Here is a 24,163-nt window from a genome sequence, read left to right as displayed (position 1 = left end):
CATTTAAAACACCATATCCTTCCTTATTTATCAGGGCTTTGAGAATTACAAACCTCCCGTGTAGCCACTCCCCTACTTCTGGTATTAAAAGAAGAAAAGTAAACCTGGTCAAAGCTATTCTGCTGTAGTTTCAAGTGCTCCCTATCATCCCAGTGTGCCTCCTGTAACAAAGCAATATCCACCTCCTCTCTAATATTCAAAAGTACCTTCCTCTTAATTGGTGAGTGACTCCCCTTGGTATTCCAGGTACACCATTTAATCAAGTCATTAGCCTTAACCTCCTGTAATGACATTTAAATTCCAGATAGGAGGAACTCAAACCACAAATCGCCAAGTCTTAGTGTCACAACATCCATCGAACATAACAATTACACAAACTAAAATCACTACAGTTAACAAACCTACAAAGCTATCTCTACAACAAAAATGAAAAAAACTAACCAACATATAAAGTGCCAACGGTGCTGTATATAGGAATTCAACCCCTGCCCAAAGGGAGCAACTACCCATCCCAAAACCCAATTTCCCATCCCGCTGCCAAGACTGCAGCCCAGACATTTAAATAGCTGAACCAGGCATAAACTGCCTGTAAGTAGGCATCTAGCCATCCCAACCATTTTCCCTCATCCCAGCTAGAGCCACACCACAAACACAAGCAGAAAACAAAGAAAATACACCATGGAATAGCAATGTGAATAAATATTTTTTTTAAACAAGAAGGGAGTAAATACCCCACCCATCCTTTAGTATAACTTCGAAATTGAGGGTACACATCTCAACTGTTTTCAAACTTAGTTTAAACCAGATTATTACCAATATAAAAAGAGAGCCCCAACCGAGCTTCCTCTTTTTTTTAAAGAGAAAAAAAAGACATACCCAAACAGCGCTACTATATGTACATACTAAATTGATCAGATTAGATTAATTTGTCCACAAAATTTCTTGCCTTCTCTGTGTCAAAGAGATGTATGGATCCATCTAAGGTGACCCGAAGCACCGCCGGATACCTCAGAGTACTGGATCTCAAGCTCCCTCAGTCGTCTCTTGGTGCTGTAATAGTATTTTCTGGATCATCACCAATGAGAAGTCCTGGAAAAGCATGAACCCTTGTACATTAGGGCCTTCGGACCCTTCCCCTGGATTCTGGAAGCTTCCACAATTCTCTCCTTATCTCTATAATGATGAAACCGCACCGAGAGAGGATGTGGATATTTTTCCAATAACTGACCTCCACACTGTGACCTGGTGAGCCCTCTCCATCTTCAAGCCTCTCATTCCAGTCTCCAAGTTAAGGAATTTCGGCAATCAGTCCTCAATAAATTCCGCCATGCGCAGACCTTCCTTACCCGCCAGCAGACCGGCGATCGAAATATTTTTTCTCCTGCCCCATTCTCAAGTTCATCCACTTGGTCATGCAAATTACAGACTTCCATCTCCAGGGCTTGGATCCTATCCTTGGAGGAACAGGTATCAGCTTCCACTACTGCAACGCTGTGTTTTGCCTCATCCATCCTTTTCTCCAGGTCTCCCAGCTGCTGTTCATGCTTCTGCAGCATTGTAGAGATCGGGGCCAGCTTCTCCTCAATTTGCTTACCCAACATCTTGCAAAATTTTGTGAGTTCCTTCACCAGGGCCTGGTAGGTAATCGAGTCTGAGGATCCTGCAGGCTGGGCTGCAGGCCCAGCCTCGTATGCTGCTCCTCCCTTCGGCATCTCTGGACGGTCAAAAACGCAGATCTGATGAATATTCAGAATTTTCTGGGACTCCTTGACATCTCCAGAGTCCCAGGATATTGCAGTGGTCCGGGTTGGGTGGATTAGAAGTTCATCCAGCTTGTGCTGTGGTGCGGAGCTCTGCAACACGATCCTCTTAGATTGCTACCATCATGGATCCCCCCATGGATATAATTTAACAATAACTCTGTACCATTTCCACCCATCTTTCCTCCTTAAATACATTCCTTAAACAAACTCTTCATTAATGTCCTAAAGAAGATGGACTGCAGTGATTCAAGAAGACAGCTCACGAATACCTTCTCAAGGACAACTACGTATGCAGTGACACCCACAACCCACGAATGAATTTTAAAACGTTGAGTGTTTTGAAGAGTCAGGTTGAGATGTTACCACCAAGTGGATGTGGTAGAGAAACGTGATGCAAAGTTTGGAGAATATAGTACACTACACTTCCGGAATGATATGTACAACTCTGGTTGCTGCTGTACAGGAAGGATTTCATTTAATTGCAGTGTTGGTGAACTGGAAAGAACCTAAGGCTAGAGAGGTTTGTAGTAGCAACTTAAGTTGTCCTTTAATATGTATTGGGCTGTAGTGGAATAGGTAGAAGAAGCAAATAAGATTTGTAACATGATTCTTTGGATTAATTAAACAAGCAAGAGATTACAGAATATGTAAGTGGAGCTTTGTCAAGAGTGGGTAACCTACAGCTGATTTGTGATTTTTTTTGGAGAGGGGATGTTGGGAGACTGACCAGAAGTGCATTGGAGAAATTGAATCAAGAAGTGAAAGAGGTTTTTGATGGAGTTGGAGATAAGGTAGGGAACATGCAGTTATTGTCATAGAGATTACAGTAAGATCTGAAGCTGCTGACTGATATGTTTAAATGCATAGTTTAAATCTCTTTGCTGTTTGTACCAATCCACAAGTGCAAATACAGCTCATACAGAGATTTTGTATGGGAGGAGGAGTGGAGCATGATTTTCCACACAAGCTGGTTCCTTTTCTAGATATAATTAAATAGATTCACAGAATGAGAAGGTGATATAACCTTTGGAATTGCAAAAATGCGAACCTATAAGTGAAGGAAACGAACGAACTGTAGCTAGATTTGCAGATGACACAAAAATACCTGGAAAGCAATACATTATAGTCAATAAAGCTGCCTTTTCCTTTTACCTGACCCCATTGTTTTCTGGTTTACTATATAATGCAAAATTCTTCAGTTATCATGTTGCTAAGTGGTACAAAGTGCTAAACTGCCCCAATGTTGGCAGTTACAAAGAATGAAAACAATTGAATCACCCACAATAGGAAAATTTGCAGTTAATAATACAAAACCATATGGATTATGAAATACATATTTTGAAATGCTATCATACTCTTGAGGTTCAGCTCTAAATCACTTTGCACCATTTAATTCATTATCCCAATCCCTAGTTTATTCCTGCCTCAATGCACTTTCAAGGATTACTCTCTAGACAGAAATTGTTAATGAATGCACGTAATGTATTCTATAGATCTTGTTTAGATGTAATCACAATTGGAATTATTGTGTGCAGTTTCTCAAAATCTGAGCATCCAAAGAGACTTTAAATATTTTACTATTGGTGGAATTCTCAGTACATAGACTGTTTGTCCTGACAGATGGCAGATTGTATCTAACAGTAATCTCTTCAACTGCACTCAAACCAGGACATGCTCGCAGGACTCAACATAATGTCTAATATTAGATGCAAACCCTGAATTGGACAGCCCTTGCTGAACAGCCTCAAACGTGCTATGACCAATTCAAATTTGTCATCAGGCTCACAATGTGATTCGCTTATGCTTGCTAGAAGTTATAAATTTTCACAGGCAACAACCTGTTCTCTGCAGGAAAAAAAGAACATGTGCACGCATTGTCTTTTTTTAATTAAACAAAGGCATGAAGGACAATATTTTCCTGATGTATTCTCTAAGGCAATACCTTGACCAATCAGTCAAACTTGACAAAACTAGTCAACACCTTTTACTCATGCAGCCTAATCGATGCTCCCTTTAGAATTTGGCATTATTGTTTCTATCCAAATGAATGAAAACCAAAACGTTGTAATAGCAAGTCTCTGTTTTTCAAGCATTACTGAAATTGTGTATTACCAAGCCACTGTGCATTAAACTTAATACTTAGAGGCAAGTTAGATATGAGAAGTGTTTAAGACAATATGTTCTTGGTGGTTCAGAAGAAACATATTAACAGAAGTATTTGCTTAATTAGTTTAGCATCAACTAATCAACTCGTGAAGTTTGAATAGTTTCTTTTTTCATTATGTAGATATACTTATTTTAAAGTAATAACATGTAGTGTGTGTCATAATAAAGCTCCCTAAAATACCAGTGCTATGAATCATGAATTCATTTTGACTTTGATAATAACAGTTGTTTGTTCACATGTAGTAACTAATAGACACAGTTTTGACTTCATGTTTTACCAAGGTGAATTGCAATTTTGGCAACCTTTTTAAACTTCCTTTTAAGCATAAGTAATTATTCTTTTGTATGTAATTCATAATAAATTTGAGTGATTATGTTTTAAAATGGACAATTCAAAATTAAATTTCAGGGAACCTACTATGAGCCGTGGAGGATGGAGGAAACGTGCCAGCGAAGGGGACGGTTGGACAGAATGGGTTTGTTCAGCTCACATTACTCTTAAGCTTTCTGTGTTTTTATTTGTAAATTTATTCGTTTCATTTTGTCCATCTCACAATACAAATTGAATAAGCTTACAATCACACTACAGTTTTACTTTTTTTTGCCAGAGTTGTTAATATTCCAAACGTTGTAGATTGAAGTCTAGGCCCTTTGAATACCAAAGGCCAACATCAATAAAAATCAATATTGAAGGTGTGATGCATTAGGCAGAAACATCATCCTATGGTCAAAATATCAGATTAATTGTCCACCTGTATCTTCTGATCATTTCAGTGGATACTCAAAATTCCATACAAGAAGGAACTCTGTCTTAATGTATATTTCCCTTAGCCAACAGAGAAAAAAGATTTTCTTAATTGACAGGATCCTATTGTATATATTTATCTACATATTCAAAGTAATTAATTGTGTGAAGGGCCATGAGATGTTTTGAAGACTTATGACAAGGACTATGTAAATTAAATATTTCCTTTTTGTTCAAGGAGACTTATGTTAGATAAGTGTTGAAATAAGTCAGTGCAGGGTAATAAGGTCTTCTGAATTTTCTCGTAGGGTGGATACATGGCAGCAAAGATGGACAAGCTAGAAAGACAATTCAAATCAGACGCTTCTCTTCAACAACAAAATGAAGGGACAGTATCTTGTATTTTCAGAGGTGTTTCAATTTTTGTCAATGGTTACACAGGTATGTGGTGATTTATAAATCTTATTCAGAATTAGCTGTATCCTTTCAGAACACTGGAATTAATTTAATCTGTCCTCATGTCACTGGGTAGATAGTTGAATGATTATTCATCTAGTAGAATGGAGTTGAATGAATTTCAATGAGTGGTTGAAAGGTATAATGCTGGCAGGGTAAATAAAATATTTCATGCTTGTGTAGTTGCCATGGCCTGAATGCTAAATTAGTCCTGATTTACTTCATCTGTAAATGATGTGATGTGTTGTGTTGCAGACCCAACGGCTGATGAGCTGCGACGGCTTATGATGCTGCATGGAGGCCAGTATCATATGTACTATTCGAGGTCTAAAACTACTCACATTATTGCCACTAACCTTCCAAATTCAAAAATCAAAGAACTGAAGGAAGAGAAAGTTGTTCGCCCCAGTTGGATTACTGACAGGTAAGTGAAAATATAATGGTTATTGTCGTTCCCATTTATGTTTTGACAAGTGGACACATTGCTAATTACAGTAAAGCCCACGTGTCTGATCCTTAAGTGTTTGGCTGTCAGATTGTCATTTACTCAGTGACAGTGTGACTCTGACCTGGATAGCTGTGAACCGTCAATTTGATAATAGTATTGACCAGTACTAAGAGTTTAGATTTAAGATATAGTTCTTTTGTAAAAAGGAGACAAAACAATCCAGTGAATATTTATTACACTGTTTAACCCTAAATTTAATTGTATATTGTTAAAATTGCAAGTTCAGTTAGCTCAGTGTTGCTGTATTTTTGTTTTAGTTGAGCTTTGTCTTAATTTGTTCTGTCACATGCAGTTCATGGTAGTAGGATATCTGAATGACTTAAGTTTTTGTGTGGCACAAGCGTCAGATTGCAAAGGCGCATTTACACGTTAGTTTGAAAAGATCTCCGAAAATATTTTGCTGAAGTTCTGTATCCATCTTACTGAAAGTAAAATATCTTTCACAGCAAATTTTCTTAACTGTTTTCTTGTTTATACTATTTCAATCTGTAAACTAGAGCTTTTACAATCTCTGAGCTTTGTAAAGAAAACACTTGTTAAATGGAATGAGCATTTAGAGTTACTTCTTACTCCATAGGTTCTGAATACTTAGAATATTCCACCCAAAATTGCTGTGGATGATCAGTTGTTGAGTATATTAAGATCAGTAGATGGTAGGACTTGAGGGAATGAAGTGTGAAAGTATGTTTGAAATCAAAAATTGGCAATGATTTTATTAAATGGTGGAGCAGGGTCAAGCAGCCATCCAGATTGCTCCTGCTTTATTTGTGCTGTTTTTTTCAATTGCAAGAGCAGTTTTAAATACATTAATTGGGGTCACTTATCTTTAGTGTGTTCATTGTTGCTTGGAAAGTATTTTGGTGTGCTGGTGAGCCAGAAGCAGACTAACTGTTTGCACTTCAGAAATGTTTCCCTCCAGTTTTTTTTTTGTTAGACCTAAGGGTGTCGGTGCTGGGTGACGGAAGGTTTATTCTCATATTTTGATGTATACATAGACTGGTTAGCAAGGTTAGATCACATGGAATACAGGAAGAGCTAGCCATTTGGATACTGAAATGGCTCGAAGGCAGAAGACAGAGGATGGTGGAGGATTGCTTTTCAGACTGGAGGCCTGTGACCAGTGGTATGCCTCAAGAATTGGTGCTGGGTCCACTGCTTTTCATCATTTATATGAATGATTTGGATGTGAACATAGGTGGTACAGTTGGTAAGTTTGCAGATGAGACCAAAATTGGTGGAAGAGTGGGCAGTGAAGAAAGTTACCTGAGAGTACAACGATCAGGTGGGTGAATGGGCTGAGGAGTGGCAGATGGAGTTTAATATAAATAAATGTGAGGTGCTGCATTTTGGAATGGCAAATCAGGGTAGAACTTATACACTTAATGGTAAGGTCCTGGGGTGTGCTCCTGAAGAAAGAGACTTTAGAGTGCAAGTTTGTAAGTCCTTGAAAATGGGGTTGCAATAGGTAGGATGGCGTTTGGTATGCTTGCCTTTATTAGTCAGTGCATTGATTATAGGAGTTGGGAGGTCATGTTGCGCAGCTGGTTAGGCCACTTTTGGAATATTGTGTGCAATTCTGGTCTTCCTGCTATAGGAAAGATGTTGTGAAACTTGAAAGGGTTCAGAAAAAAATTACAAAAATGTTGCTACAGTTGGAAGGTTTGAGCTATAGGAAGAGGCTTAATGGACTGGGCTATTTTCCCTGGAGCATTGGAGGCTGAGGAGTGACCTTTATAGAGGTTTATAAAATCATGAGGGGCATGGAGAGGGTAAATAGGTAAGGTCTTTTCCCTGAGATAGGGGAGTCCGAAACTGGACGGCATAGGTTTAAAGTGAGAGGGGAAAGGTTTAGAAGGGACCTAATATGCAACTTTTTTATGTAGAGGACAGTGCGTGTATGGAATGAGGTGCCAGAGGAAGTGGTGGAGCCTGTACAATTACAATATTTTAAAGGCATGTGGATGGACATATGAATAGGAAGAGGGATATGAGCCAAATGCTGGCAAATGGGACTGTATTAATTTAGGCTGTGCTGGCATGGACGAGTAGGACCACAGGGTTTATTTCCCTGCTGTACATTTCTGATTCTATTGCCTATTCAGTTATATACAGTCTGACTTGATGTGTAATAAAGTTCCTTGTACTCTGCACAATGCAAGTTTAACAGAGGAGCTGTCTGTCTTCAAAATAGAAGTTACAAATTACACATGAGAAACAGAGGGTAGCAATGGGTCTAAAAAGAATCGGGAACGAAAGTCATTTAATGTTAAAAGAGAAAATGTATTGAAGAAACTTATGGCACTGAAATCCCTCAAAACCCATGGCCCAATCCTAGAATTCTACAATGAGATAGCTGCAGAGGTAATAAATGTACTACTTGAGTTTTTCCAAAATTCCCTAGATTCTAGAATGATCCCAATGGATTGGAAGTTAACAAATGTTAGTCTATCATATAAGGAGGGAGAGAGTAAGAAAACTGAGTGCTTGAGCAGTTAGCCTGACATCAGTCATGAGGCAAATGTGGAAATTTCTTATGAATTCATTGACTTGGATCATGACACAAAAATAAGTGGGAAGACAATTGATGGGAATGACAGTCTGCAAAGGGATATAGACAGGTTCAGTGAGTGGGCAAAAACTTGGCAGATGGAATGTAAAGAGAGGAAATATGGGGTTTTGCACTTTGGCAGCAAGAATAGAGAACATAGTACAGTACAGCATAGCATAACACAGACAGGGCCTCCGTCACACCATGTCTGCGCCGACCATGATGCCATTATAAACTAGTTCACTTCCTCCCTATTCCCAGTCTTGTTTTTGTGTATGTCTAAATGCCTCTTAAATTTTACTATTCACCTTTGGGGAAAAGACTCCTATTATTCACTTAATGCATTCTTGTCATAATTTTATATACTCATACCATGTTACCCCCTTACCTTCCAATGTTCTAGCATAAATGATCCAAGTTTGCCAAACTTCCCCTTGTAGCTAATGTACTCCAAACCAGGCAACATCCTGGTAAATCTCCTTTGCACCCTCTCCACAATCTCAATATCCATCCTGTGTGGGGACCAGAGCTGCACACAATATTCCAAATGTGGCCTAATTAAAGTTTTATATGGCTGCAACATGACTTGTCAACTTAGTACTCAAAGCCCCAACCGATTAAGGCAACATGCTGAATGTTATTTTTTAACTACTTTGCCATTTGAGTTTCCACTTTCATGGAGCTATGGACTTAAACCTCTAAATCTCTCCATATGTCAGTGCTCCTAAGGGTCTTGCCATTTACTGTGTAATTTCATCTTGCATTTGACCTCCCAAAATGCCTCACATTACACTAGTCTGAATTAAACTCTTCCGACCATTTCTCTGCATAACTTTTCAAATGTTCTCTCTCCTTTGATAATCTTCTTCACTGTCCACAACTCCACCAATTTTCATGTTACGAAGATTATTTAAGATTACAAAGAGATCTTGATCAATTGGGTCAATGTTAAAGAATAGTAGGATGGGGTTTAATTTGGATAAATGCAAAGCTTTGTACTTTGGTAAAACAAAAAAGGGCAGGACTTAGAATTTAAAGTATGACCTTGGGTAGTGTTGCAGAGCAGAGAGACCTAGGAGTTCAGCCACAAAATTCTTTGAAGTTTGTGTCACATATAGATAGGGTGGTTAAGAAGGCGTTTAGCAAGCTTGCTTTCATTGCTCAGACCTTTGATGAGAGGAGTTGGGACATTATGTTGAGGTTGTGCATGATGTTGGTGAGGCCTCATCTGCAGTACTGTGTCCAGTTCTGGCTGCCCTGTTAAAGGAACAATGTAATTAATCTGAAGAGGGTTCAGAAGAGATTTACCAAGCTGTAATGGAGAATGGAGAGTTTGGGTTATAAGGAGAAGCTGGGACTTCTTTTAATGGCGTGTATGCGGTTGAAGGGGTGACCTTTATAGAGATCTATAAAATTGAGAGGAATATAGATAAGGTGAATGGCAGGTGTCTTTTTTCTGGAATGGGGGATTTCAAGAGTAGTAGGCATAATTTTAAGGTGAGAGGAAAATATTTTAAAAAGATGAGTGGCAATTTTTTTACGGAGATATTGGTTCATGAAAGTGGTGGATGTGGGTACGATACAACGTTCAAAAGGCATTTGGAAATGAACTTGAATAAGAAATGTTTGGAGAGATGTGGGCTAAGTGCAGGCAAATGGGACTAATTTAGTTTGGGATTATGGTCGGCTTGGATTGGTTGGACCAAATAGTCTGCTTCTGAGCTTATGACTCTGACATCTGCGAATGTACTAATCAAACGTTTTCATCCAAGTCATTTATATGTTACAAACAACCAAGGTCTCAGCATTGATTCTTGAGGAACACCACTGGTCACAGACCTCCAGACAGAAAAGCATCCCTCTACATCTCTGAACCTTCTTTTATCAAGCCAATTTTGTACCCATTTTACCAACTCAGTGTGATTTCCATGTGACTTAATCTTCTGGACCAGCCTATTATGGGAATCTTGTTGGATTCTTTAGTAAAGCCCATTTAAACAACATCCATTGCCAACATCATTAAACATAACTTCCTCATAAAACACAATCAAATTTGTGAGACAAGACCTCCCCTGCATAAAGACATGCTGACTATCCCTAATAAGTCAATTCTTTTCCAAATGTGAGTAAATCCTGTCCCTAAAAATAATTATTCTCCAATAATTTCTACCGCTGATGTATGGCTCATCAGCTCATAATTTACTGGGCATCCCTGTTGCCCTTCTTAAACAAAAAAACAATATACCTATTCTCCAGTCTTCTGGGACCTCCCCTGTGGATAAAGGGGATACAAACTCTCTTTCAAGGCCCTAGCAATCTCCTCCCTTGCTTCCCTCAGTATCTTAGGATAGATCATATCAAACCTGAGGACCTATCTACCTTAAACTTTTTTAAGTATCCCATACCAATCCCCCTTAATCTCAATATGCCCTAAATTATTGACATGTTCTACATTCTAGGGAAACTAGGTACGAGGTCATTGTATAATAGAGAAGGCACTTGAATGTTGGCTGAAAAATGTGTTACTGGAAAAGCGCAGCAGGTCAGGCAGCATCCAAGGAGCAGGAGAATCGACGTTTCGGGCATAAGCCCTTCTTCAGGAATCAGAACTTGAATGTTGGCCTTTATTTTAAAGGTAATGATCTATAAAAATAGAGAAATCTTGCTAAAATTATGCAAGGCACTTGTTAGACCACTCCAAGAATACCGGAAACAATTTATTGGTATTGGATGCAGTATGGAGAACATTCACTAAGTATGAAGGAACTTTCTTACAAAGAGTAAGTCAGGCCTGTACTCAGTAAAGTTTAGAAAAATGAGAGGTGAACTTATTGAAACATTTAAGTTTCTTAGGGGGCTTAACAGGGTAAATGGGAGGCTGTTTACCCTTGTGTGTGAGAGACCGGAGGCACATTCTCAAAGTAAGGGGGTTACTCAATTAAAGATGAAGAGGAATTTATTCTCTTAGAGTGAATCAGTGGAACACTTTACCCTGCAGAGTGCTGTAGAGGCTAGGTCATTAAGTATACTTAATAAGGCTGAAATAGACAGATTTTTAATTAGTAAGGGAATCTAGGGTTATAGGGATAAGGAAGAAGAGTGACATTGAGGATTACCGGATTAGTCATTATCTCATTGAATGATGGAGCAGACTTGATAGACTGAATGGCTACTTCTGCTCCTACGCCTTAAGGACTTATAGTAATGATTCAGCATATTCTGCAGCTACCAGTCTCTATGTTGAGCAGAATTTCTGAGGAAAACGTGAAATATGGGCAGCAATTCGACAATTCGAATTTCCTGTTCCATGGATGCTGCCTGACCTGCTGCGCTTCAACCAGCAACACATTTTCAGCTCTGATCTCCAGCATCTGCAGCCCTCACTCTTTACTCAGCTCACAAAATGAATGTTTTTAAAAAATTACTTTAACCTTGGTTCAGTGAGAGAACACTTATTTCTGAGTCAGACTCAAATTATGGTCCATTTAATAGGGCACTTTCTAATGACTGAGACATGAATGTTATGCTGCCAAAGATGTTGTCTTTCAGAAGAGATAGTACACTGATCCCTTATCTGCCAATTTAGGTTGGTATGAAAGACTCTATAATGTTAAATTGAAACAGTGCAAAAGGATTTCCCTGCTGCACAAAACTACATTTATCCTTCGGCCAATATTGCTAAAACGTACTAACTGTTGGTTGTTGTGTCCTGCTACGCACACATTGACTGCTGCCTTTGTCCAAATATTAACAGTGACACTACTTGTAAAACAATTTATTGGCAGTCCTGAAGAGATTAAAAAAATGCCGTTAAATGTAAATTCCTTTTTTATCTTTTCAGTAACAGCTTGACCCATCATAATGTAAGATCAATGTCATTAATAACATGGAAGAATTCTCATCCTTGTTTGCAAACCCCTTTATGGCTTTGTTTCCGACCACTTCCCAACCTCCCTAACCTCACCTCTGTTGTGCTTTGTTTTATCAAACTGCTACAAAGTATACCCCACATTCATATATAATTCATGAATGAAGTACCACCACCACCACCTTTTCAGGGTCAGCTGAGTTTGGCAATGAATTCTAGCCTTGCCAGCAATGTCTAGGTCCATGTTAATATTAACTTCAGATAATCTGACCATTCATTCATAACACAGAAGAAAATGGTTATGGTTATTGGAGATGGATTGTTTCAGTCTCCAGGCATCAGTGCAAGATAGTCAAGATGGTGTCCTAGGCTAAGCCATCTTCAGCTGATTCATGATAGGGAAAAGCCAATCACAAGGTCAGAAATGAGAACGTTCAGAAATGGGAATGAAGCTGAATATTATTTAAATGGCGCAAGATTGCAGAAGGCTACAGAACAGAGGGATTTGGGAGCCATTAATTGTCCATCCCTTTTTAAATACAAGACTGCTGCCAGGGGATTTAAGAATTGCAAGTGAAGTGTCTTTGTTCAAAAAGGAGATAAGATAAGCCCAGCAATATAAACCAGTGGTTTAACCTCAGCTGGAGAAAATTGTTTAGGAATGATGGTCTAGAACAAAACAAACTCTTCTTCTGGCACCTTCGCCTCCATGCCTATTGCTTTAGATAAGAGTTGTTACCCTGTCCCACAGATCCCTTCACCTGCCTCCAGTATTCTCCTTCCTGAACCCCTTCCTCTGGCCTTTCACCTGCCCTCAACCTGTTAATTGAAAGTTGTTGATGTGACATTGGTCACCTTAATTCTGTCTCACTCACTCAAACCTGTCTCCCTTTGACTTGACTGCACTCTGCTCTTAGATCCAGCCATCTCCTCTTCATTGGATGTGCAGTCTCTTTACACACCCATCCCCCATCAGGGGGATTATTTCACTTTCTGAAATGAAGGCCTGAACCGTCCCCATTAACCACCACCTTCCCCGCCTGACCGATCTTGTCTTTGAGTCATACAGATGTACAGGACGGAAAAGACCCTTCAGTCCAACTTGTCCATGCTGACCAGATATCCTAACCTAATCTAGTCCCATTTGTCAGCATTTGGCCCACATCCCTCTTAAACCCTTCCTATTAATATACCCATCCAGATGCCTTTTAAATCTGTCATTGTACCAGCTTCCACCACTTCCTCATTCCATACACACACCACCCTCTGTGTGGAAAAAGTTGCCCCTCAGGTCCCTTTTTTTAAATCTGGCCCCTCTCACCCTAAACCTATGCCCTATAGTTCTGGATTCCCCCACCCCAGGGAAAGGACCTTGTCTTTGTCCTGTCCAAGTCGCTCATGATTTTATAAACCTCTATAACGTCACCTCTCAACCTCTGATGCTTCAGGGCAAACAGCCCCAGCCTATTTAGCCTCTCCCTATAGCTCAAATCCTCCAACCCTGGCAACATCCTTGTACATCTTTTTTCACAACAACCTTACGATAGGAAGGAGCCCCGAATTGCGCACAATATTCCAAAAGTGGCCTAACCAATGTCCTGTACAGCCGCAACACAACCTCCCACCTCCTACATTCAATGCTCTGACCAATAACAAAGCATACCAAATGCCGCCTTCACTATCCTACCTACCCGCGATTTATTTCAAAGAACTATGAACCTGTACTCCAAGGTCTCTTTGTTCAGCAACACTGCCCAGGACATTAAGGTAGGTGAACTTGCAGCGTGGGTTTGTACCTGGGATTTTAATGTTGTGGCTATTACGGAGACAGGGGTAGAACAGGGACAGGATTGGCTGTTGCAGGTTCCATGGTTTAAATGTTTTAGTAGGGCCAGAGGTGGGGGTAAAAGAGGGGAAGGTGTGGCATTGCTTGTCAAAGATAGTATTACAGCAGTGGAAAGGACGATGGATGAAGACTCGCCATCTGAGGTAATTTGGGCTGAGCTTAGAAATAGGAAAGGTGAGGTCACCCTGTTAGGAGTTTTCTACAGGCCTCCTAATAGTCCTAGAGACGTAGAAGAAAGGATTGCGAGGATGATTCAGGAGAAGAGTGAAAGTAATATGGTGGTTGTTATGGGGGACTTTAACTTTCCAGATATTGACTGGGAAAGCTATAGCTCGAGTACGTTAAATGGGTCGGTGTTTGTCCAATGTGTGCAGGAGGATTTCCTGACACAGTATATAGACAGGCCAACAAGAGGTGAGGCCATACTGGATTTGGTTCTGGGTAACGAACCAGGCCAGGTGTTAGAATTGGAGGTAGGTGAGCTCTTTGGGGACAATGACCACAACTCGGTGACTTTTACTCTAGTGATGGAGAGGGATAAGTGTGCACTGCAGGGCAAGAGTTATAGCTGGGGGCAGGGAAATTATGATGCGGTGAGGCATGACTTAGGATGCGTGGCTTGGAAAAGTAGGCTTCAAGGGAAGGGTGCATTCGATATGTGGACCTTGTTCAAGGAGCAACTATTGAGTGTCCTTGATAAGTATGTACTTATCAGGCAGGGAGGAAAGGGTTGTGTGAGGGAGCCGTGGTTTAATAAGGAATTGGAATCCCTTGTTAAAGGGAAGAGGGCGGCCTGTGTAAAGATGAGGCATGAAGGTTCAATTGGGGCGATTGAGAGTTATAAAGGAGCCAGGAAGGATCTAAAGAGAGAGCTAAGAGCAGCAAGGAGGGGACATGAAAAGTCCTTGGTTGGTCGGATTAGGGAAAACCCAAAGCTTTCTATAGGTATGTCAGGAATAAAAGAATGACTAGGGTAGGAATAGGTCCAGTCAAGGATAGTAGTGGGAAGTTGCATGTGGAGGCTGAAGAAATTGGGGAGACACTGAATGAATACTTTCCATCAGTATTCACTCAGGAACAGGACATTGTTGCCAATGTGAATATTGAGTCACAATTAATTAGAATGGATGGCTTTGAGGTATGTAGGGAAGAGGTATTGGAAATTCTGGAAAGGGTGAAACTAGATAAGTCCCGTGGGCCTGATGGCATTTATCCTAGGATTCTCTGGGAAGCAAAGGAGAAGATTGCAGAGCCATTGGCCTTGATTTTTATGTCCTCGTTGTCTACAGGAATAGTGCCAGAAGACTGGAGGATAGCAAATGTGGTTCCCTTGTTCAAGAAGGGGAGTAGGGATAACCCTAGTAACTATAGGCTGGTGAGTCTCACTTCTGTTGTGGGCAAAGTCTTAGAGAGAATTGTAAGGGATAGGATTTATGAACATCTGGATAGGAATAATGTGATCAAGGATAGTCAGCATGGTTTTGTGAAGGGCAGGTCGTGCCTCACAAACCTTATTGAATTCTTTGAGAAGGTGACTAAGGAGGTGGATGAGGGTAAAGCGGTAGATGTGGTGTATATGGATTTTAGTAAGGCGTTTGATAAGGTTCCCCATGGTAGGCTACTGCAAAAAATACGGAGGTATGGCATTGAGGGTGAGTTGGAGGTTTGGATTAGGAATTGGCTGGCTGGAAGAAGACAGAGGGTAGTAGTTGATGGTAAAGGTTCATCTTGGAGTGCAGTTACCAGTGGTGTTCCGCAAGGATGTTTTGGGACCATTGCTGCTTGTCATTTTTATAAATGATCTGGAGGAGGGGCTAGAAGGTTGGGTGAGCAAGTTTGTGGATGATACAAAAGTCGGTGGAGTTGTTGACAGTGAGGAAGGATGTGGCAGGTTACAGCGGGATATAGATAAGCTGCAGAGCTGGGCAGAAAGGTAGCAAATGGAGTTCAATATAGGTAAGTGTGAAGTGATTCACTTTGGTAAGAGTAACAAGAAGATGGAGTACTGGGCTAATGGTCAGATACTTGGTAGTGTAGATGAGCAGAGGGATCTTGGTGTCCATGTACACAGATCTCTGAAAGTTGCCACCCAGGTAAGTAGTGCTGTGAAGAAGGCATATGGCGTCCTGGCTTTTATTGGTAGAGGAATTGAGTTCCGGAGTCCTGAGGTCATGTTGCAGTTGTATAAGACTCTGGTGCGGCCTCATCTGGAATATTGTGTGCAGTTTTGGTCACCATACTATAGGAAGCATGTGAAGGCGCTGGAACGGGTGCAGAGGAGGTTTACCAGGATGTTGCCTGGTATGGTAGGAAGATCATATGAGGAAAGGCTGAGGCACTTGGGACTGTTTTCATTGGAGAAAAGAAGGTTTTAGGGGTGACTTGATAGAGGTGTACAAGATGATTAGGGGTTTAGATAGGGTTGACCATGAGAACCTTTTTCCACTTATGCAGTCAGATATTACGAGGGGGCATAGCTTTAAATTAAGGGGTGGTAGGTATAGGACAGATGTTAGGGTTAGATTCTTTACTCAGTGTGTCGTGAGTTCATGGAATGCCCTGCCAGTAACAGTGGTGGATTCTCCTTCTTTATGGGCATTTAAACAGGCTTTGGATGGGCATATGGAGGATGGTGGGCTAGTATAGGTTAGGTGGGCTTGGATCGGCGCAACATCGAAGGCCGAAGGGCCTGTACTGCGCTGTATTTTTCTATGTTTTTCTATGTTCTGTTACCATTTAAGTGTATAAGCCCTGCTCTGATTTGGTTTTCCAAAATGTAGCACCTTGCATTTATCTAAATTAAACACCATCTGCCACTCCTCAGTCCCTCAGATTTCACTTTGGGCAGCTTCTCCTTTAACTCCTTTCTCATTTTTCAGATCAAAGGTGTAGCCATGTGCTCCAGTTATGCTGGGGTATGTGAAACATTCCTCTTTCCATTGTACTCAGGTCCCTCCCCACAACTGTTTCTCTGGTGCACTGTTGAGCTCATCAGTGCTGTTTTCCCCTCTCATTCAAAATTGGATAAATTTATCATGTTTGCTTCTAATTTTCAGCATGCTCTCACCTTGTCTATCCCTCACTCCTCCTTTCCATTTCTTGACATCTGTTTCCATATCTAGCAATAGATTGGCCACCGATATCTACTACAAACCCACTGTCTTCCACAGTTACATAGGTAACACATTCACTCATGCTGCTTCTTGGACAGACTCCATTCCATTCTCCCAGTTTCTCTGGCTCCGATGCATCTATTCTGATTATGCCACCTTTTGCAGGGAAAGATCTCAGAAATGTCCACCTTTTTCCTCAACCAAGGATTTCCTGTGACCAAGGTTGATAGAGCCCTTAGCCATGTCTGACCCTTTACTGCACTTCTGCCCTCACCTCTTGTCTTCTCTCCCATAGTGCCACTAGGGTCCTTCTGGTCATCTTTTTCTATCCCACCAGCTTCTGCATCCAAAGCATCATAAAATCTATAACAGTGACTAATTCCTCATTTGGATGCACTGTGATCTAGTAAAACGGAGCAGTGGTTGACATTACTGCAGCCAGTTGCCTTAGGAATACACTTAGACATGACTCATATCAAGCTATTAGCATCTGGATCGCAAGTTTAAGTATTTCCAAATTGTCACATTGTACAGTGCTTTCAAAAATATGTGTGTAATAGCTTTTGAATTTGTCCTCATCTTTACATTTCATTGGTGCTGAAAGGTATGATCTTAAACTGAAAAATGACATTTCTCAGATTTCTAAGTGAGAGAGATGGTTATGCCAGTAAATATTTTTTTCCCTTTGTTTGCACTAGACTATTTCCTATCCCACCAGTCACAAATTTGAAGTTCAAGAGTAAGATGGTGGTAATGTCCCTGAACTTGGAGATAGTGAAGACTGTAGATGCTGGAAAGTCAGAGTCAATAAAATATGGAGGGGAAAAAGCACAGCAGGTCAAGCAGCATCAGAAGAGCAGGAGTGTCAACATGGACTCTCCTGCTCTTCTGATGCTGCTTGACTCGCTGTGTTTTTTTCAGCTCCACGCTTTATTGACTGACTTTCCAGTGGCCTAGGGCAATGCTATGGAGACATGAACTCAAATCCCACAGAGGAGTGATTGATTCTAAATTTGTTGAGTTTAAATTCCGTCTGGATTTAAAAGCACTATAATCAGTAATAGTGAAAAATCAGTTAAAAATAAAAATCTGGTTTACTAATATTCTTTAAGGAACGAAGGCTGTCATTCTTACGTCGTCTGACCTAATGTATCTGCAAGCGCAGTCAAGTCACTCTTAACTGCCCTCTTGAAATATTAAATAAATAACTAAGTTCAAGAACAGTTAGGAATGGGCAAGAAATGATGGTCATGCCAGCCATGCCCGCATCGTGTGAAAGTATAAAGAAAAAGAAAATTGAGTCTGTGTGGTAGACAATTAATGTTATGAACTTTTATACACTACACGTTGAGTTGATAATATTCAATACACTTAATCTGTTGTATCTGTGAACATGCATTTACTTCCACATTAATTGTGAAAAAAATAGCATTTCGAACAAATATGATTCTCTTCTGCTGCAATGAAATCAGATGTAAGATGAATTTAACCATTCAGGATTTAAACATCAAAGTTGCAGGTATTTTATAATCCATTTGTCTGTAGCTTTTCTTTTTACACTCATATTGTACTGTTCTTAATCAGACCAATTTTATTTAGGTAAATGGTCTTTTTTGAAAATGTTCCTGCTCTATCTATTAGGTTTCCAATTTAAAAAAGACCCAGAAATTTACAGTTTTCTGTTGTTTGCAGAGCTGTGTTGTTGGAGATAACATGTTCACTCAGTTTGATCCTTTTGTTTGGATTGCAGTATAAAAGCTGGATATCTCTTATCCTACATTCCCTATCAGCTCTATACCAAGCAGTCAAGTGTTCAAAAAGGATTGAACTTCACTGTGAGCAAGCCTGAAGAATCTATGCCAGGCCCGAGCAATATTTATAAACTGAATAGAAACATGTAAGTAATTCAGTGACATCAGTATTTAAATTCTGATTTAATGTTCTTCTCTTCACTTGCCATTTCCTTATTTTTAGTTATTCATCTCCAGACTTGCTTTCTACAGCAACAACTTTCACGTTAACTCTTTTCCTTTTTAAATGTTTGTAGGACCTCTTACTATTTGTTTTTAGATTTCTAGCAAGCATTCTCTTGTGTTGTAATTTTTCCCTTCTTAATATTTTATTTGTTATTTATTGTTCTTTTAATTGTATCCAGTTGTTTGACCTGTCATCCATGTTTGCCCACTTATATGCATCCTTTGAGTTTGATGCAATCTTGAACCTTTTTGGTAATTGCTGATGGGTTCTCCACTTGGAATTTTTCATTCTCATTGAATCCGTTCTGTGTATGCTGCGACGTTCCCTTTAATGTCACTATGCTATCTTAATTTACACATTTCTTCATCTAAATTGCCATTTCACTTTAGTCAGCATTAGTTGCTCTTACTTAAGTTTAAAATCTTGGTCTTGGTCCCACTCTCCTTCCTCAAACTGAGTGTAGAATTCAGTCATAATTGCTGTGTCCTGGAGGTGCCTTCGATATGAGGTCATTAAATAATCCTATTGGTCCTCAATACTAGGTTTGATTTGATTTATTATTGTAACAGGTATCTAGGTACAGTGAAAAGTTTATACCTACAAAGCGCATTGGGTAATAGAACAGGACGAAGAATATAATGTTACGGCTGCAGAGAAGGTTCATAGAGGGCAAGGTCAACATTAAGTTCAAAATTTGAGAGGTCCATTCAGAAGTCTGATAACAGCAGGGAAGAAGTTATTGACTCTTTTCGTATGTATATACAAACTTGCTGGACAGAAGAGAATATAACTGGGGTATGAGGGGTCATTATGTTGGTTGCTTTCCTGAGGAGGTTTAGATGTAATCCGTGGATGAAAGTCTGATATGTGTGATGGGATGGGCTGTATTCTCGACTAGATTGTTGTCTGGTTGGCTCCAGTACACGCTGTTCTAAGAATCTATCTCGAAAACTTTCTATAAGCTTTTCTACTAGACTACTTTTGCCCACCTGATTTTCAAGTGAACGTACAGATTAAAATCCCCCATGATTGATTGTTTACCTTTTTGACAAGGTGATCTTTTACATTATACTACATCCCACTGTGTGGCAACTTTTCAGGCCCCTGTTTGCCACTGCCACAAGTGACTTGTTACCTTTTATCATTTCACGTTTCAACCTAAACTGCTGTACTTTCTGGTTTTTTAAATTTAGGTCATCCATCTTTCTGATAGCACTACCATTAATTTACAAAATCACCTTCTAACCTTTGCTGCTTCCTATCCTTTCTAAATATCCTTTCAGAATTCTGGTTCCAATCCGTGTCACCCTGCAGCCATGTCTCCACAATGGCGAACAGATTGTACTTATTTATTTGTATTTGTACTTTCAGGTCATCTGTTTTGTTCTTAATGCTATGTGCATTCAAATACAGAGCCTTTAGTTTTGTCTTTTCATTACTTTTGTAACCTCTAGTCTTACCTGTTTATTTACTCTCTTCTTTCTATCCCTTCCAGTCAAGGTCTATTTGGCATTTCCAATATTAAAATCTATTGATCTCATTAGTATAATCAGAGAATGTTAAGTAACTCAATTTGGAGATGCAGGCTTTTTTCTTAGTTGAAGATGGTTGTGACCAAGAGTCATATACACAATTCAGTGAACATGGGAACCCCAATGTAGAGTTTATCTACAACAGTGGAAATTTTGGTGAACTGAACAGTAGAGAGAACTGCTGGTTGAGGAAAAAGTAGTTGAGCTATAGGTTAATAGATTTTGAGCTAGTGGAAAATAGGAGTGAAAGCCATTTGTGTAGAAGCCTCACAGGACCAAATCTTGCGTACGGCCTGCAGAATCTTATGTTCTCTGCTTCCTGTTTTCCACCCCTCATCCCATTGTTATTGCTTTTGTAATTTGGGGAAACTGATACCCTGCTGTGCTACTCATTTCCCAATATTCTCAATATCTGTTTCAACTTCTGTGTCATTCTTCCCATGCAACACTATGAATTTATAGTTCAAACGCCACCCTTTAAGTTTATTTCCTTTTAACATAAGCAGGAACTATTATATACTTGCAGTGTTATCTGTTTTTGTTTCTTGTTATGCAGCCTTGGTCTATCACATGCGCCTAATATGTGGCGATATTTGTGTTGATACAGTGCATTAATATGCATATCAAAGAGTAAAATTTATGATTTCTGATGCTCACTTCTAGAAAGAGTATCTCTCACAACCAAGAGAATGCCAAATACAAGGAGAACTCAAACCAGACCAACAATGGAATGAATGGATGTGACATAAAAAGTGAAGACTTTGAACTAACAGACTTGGAGCATGTTTTTCCTAATATAAATCATAATGGCGTTCATAGTTATAGAGACCATTTTTCACTTCATAAAAGGAATGAACCCAATTCTTATAGTGCCTTAAAAAAGCAGGATTACTTAAAACATTGCAGTGAAAGTTCGTGGGAAAAGGAAATTGAAATTCCTGAAAGGCTGGAAGAAGAAAATGATGACTGTGAAATGCATTTCAGGAACTGTGAAAAGCAGTTTGCAGAAGGCAACGCTTTGCTGCCTGATCATATTAGGACTGCTACAGCATCTTCATTAAATGAGTGCTTTAAAGTAAATGGGGCTAACCATTCTACTGTTCAAGGAATTCCAAAAATGAAAAGCAGTTCAGAGCCTTCACCCAACAAGCTATCTTCCCATTGGTCTTCAAAACCGGCAGACCCAAGTTTTATATCTGAGTTTTATGCCCATTCAAGACTGCATCACATCTCAACGTGGAAAAGTGAGTTTGCAGACTATGTAAACAGACTTCAGAGACAAAGTAACGGAATTTACCCAGGCAGAGAGAAACTAAAAAGGATTAACATGGGCAAGTTTCAAAGAAATCCCATTGAAACTAATCATTCTGGTAAGATCGTATTAACTTGTTTGACATTATGCTTTTTATCTAACTCTAGTGTACAATCACATGAGAGATTGCACTCATTTTAAACAGTATTGACAGTTAATAAGATAAATTTATTAACTTTGTTCAAAGAGAATGTATCAGAGTTTTACTTATAAACCATTGTCCCTTGTATGGTTTAATTTCACTTTTTAATGAGTGTAGTTGTTGCTTTGGTGGAAGTTTTTATAAGGTCTTTATCCATTTTGCCAATTCAATAGGAAAGTTCTCTTGAATAAGATATGATCTTGTAATGATGCTTTTGTTCATAATATTTTGGGATGTATTCATCCTGGCAGGTCCCACTTAAATCTTAAGTTTTGAAATTCTCACATGTCCATTTGTGGGCATACCGAGGTAAAGACTCTGCTACCTGCGCCAGAATGGTGAGGTTGAGGGCACTTTTGTTATTAGGCTTCGTTTTCACGAAGCACAAACCCTGTAAGATTAAGAGAGTCAAAGTATCACTGAAGTTTGGGTGGTGCATGTTACCAGTGATCATTGGGTAATTGTGATAAAGTGTATCGTGCATTGGAATTTGGATTTTTAAAATTTAGGCAGATGGATTTTGACTTAATAGAAGTAACTGTTTTTGAGATGCGAAAGTCATTTGGAACAACAACCTAAATACATAATTTCCAAGAAAGCGTATGACATAGTAAAGACCTAGACAGATACCTGTATTGTTAATTAATGAAATCTTTATACTTTCTTTAATTCTTTGAGATGTGGGTGTTGCTGGCAATTTGTTGCCCATTTTTAATTGAATCCCTTGAACTCACTGGCCTGCTAAACCATTTCAGAATGCAGTTAAGAGTCAGTCACTTTGCAGTATGTATAGTGTCACATATAGGCCAGACCAGATGAAAACAGCAGATTTCTTTTCCTAAAGAGAGCTAGATGGGTTTTACAATAATTGACAGTGGTTGCATGGTCAGTGTTAGACTAGCTTTTAGTTCCAGATTTATTAGTTGAATTCACCATCTGCATAGTAGTACTCCAGCCTATGTCCCCAGTGTATTAGCCTGTGTCTGAATTATTAGTTCAGTGACAGTATAACTCCTCCACCACCTCCCCCAAGACGTTCTGGAAAACAAATGATCAAGAACCACTCGGAGCTTAGTTTGAGTTCAATTCAGAGGAACCTGGTTTCAGTTTCATTCTAGCTGAAAAATAAGGTTTTTTGTTTCAGGAGAGCAATTTTATCTGAACTGCAGGGCAGTTTGTTAGATTCGTAGAATCTCCATGTTGAGAGTTTGTAAAAGTCTCAGCTATGAAACTAAAAAATAATCTGAAACAAGTTCAAGTTATCAGAACTGGAAAGATGTCCTAAAACTGTTAGCAGTCCAAGAAAAAAAGCTGGTAAGAGTCAAATAAATAAACAAAATTAATTAAGATAGAAGTGACATTTCACTGGAATTGCATATCTACAAAGGATATTGCTGTTTTTGCTTTGTGTTAAGATTTTTCATGTTGACTTTATTATAATATACATTTTTTTTTCTCCTTTTGTTTGATAAACTTGTGTTCTTGTTTTAAGAGAACAGTGTCACTCTTGTGAATATTTTCATTGACTAACCAACTGCAAAAATCTAATTTGGGCCCTGCCAGGTTACATTTCAATCTGGGATTTGACTTATCCATTATTGCCATCAGCTGGTATCCTAACTTAAGTGAAGAAAGGAAGATAACTGTGTAGGGTAATTGGTAGGTGCTTGAGGGAAGAGGTTGATCAGTACTTCAGTAGGAGTATGATTGGTCATTGAAGTTTGGAGGAAGAAGACTTGTTATTTGAAACAGTGATGGTTGTTGGATTTTAAAGATCACTGACTTCACATTTCGGTAAATTTATTTGTAACACTTCTCTTATTGTTTGCAGCTTACCCAACTAGATTTTTTAAGGATCCCACCCTATCCCATTTGATGCGATGAAAAGTCACATACATTATTAAATGATAAATGACACTGAGCCGCATAAGGGGCTCTTCTATTATTCTCTGAGGAAGATATAAACAGGTTAGACCAAGGAGAACCAATGCACGTTATCTACCTGGACTTTAAGAAGGCCTTTGACAAGGTTCCGCACAGGAGGTTACTGAGTAAGATAAAGGCCCCTGGTGTTAGAGGCAAGGTGCTAGCATGGATATAAGCTTGGCTGTCTGGCAGAAAGCAGAGTGGGGATAAAAGGATCCTTCTCAGGATTGCAGCTGGTGACAAGTGACAAGACGACAACTT

The 24,163-nt window shown here is 39.4% G+C and overlaps 1 protein-coding gene across 3 annotated transcripts in view; it reads left to right on the top strand.

The window, feature by feature from the left end:
* Positions 1–24,163, top strand: part of rev1 (REV1 DNA directed polymerase) — a 139,228-nt gene that overhangs the window by 13,679 nt on the left and 101,386 nt on the right. For all 3 annotated transcript variants that reach the window (XM_060826630.1, XM_060826629.1, XM_060826631.1), the window contains exons 2-6: positions 4,339–4,405; positions 4,983–5,115; positions 5,386–5,554; positions 18,764–18,910; positions 21,186–21,892. In XM_060826630.1, coding sequence (XP_060682613.1) covers positions 4,349–4,405; positions 4,983–5,115; positions 5,386–5,554; positions 18,764–18,910; positions 21,186–21,892 — 1,213 coding nt within the window. In that variant the 5' untranslated portion in view covers positions 4,339–4,348. The remainder of the gene's footprint in view (positions 1–4,338; positions 4,406–4,982; positions 5,116–5,385; positions 5,555–18,763; positions 18,911–21,185; positions 21,893–24,163) is intronic.

Source organism: Hemiscyllium ocellatum, chromosome 6 (assembly GCF_020745735.1).
Source record: "Hemiscyllium ocellatum isolate sHemOce1 chromosome 6, sHemOce1.pat.X.cur, whole genome shotgun sequence".
Lineage (NCBI taxonomy): Eukaryota > Metazoa > Chordata > Chondrichthyes > Orectolobiformes > Hemiscylliidae > Hemiscyllium > Hemiscyllium ocellatum.
The sequence above is the reverse complement of the archived record's forward strand: the minus strand, read 5'-3'. Positions and strand labels throughout refer to the sequence as shown.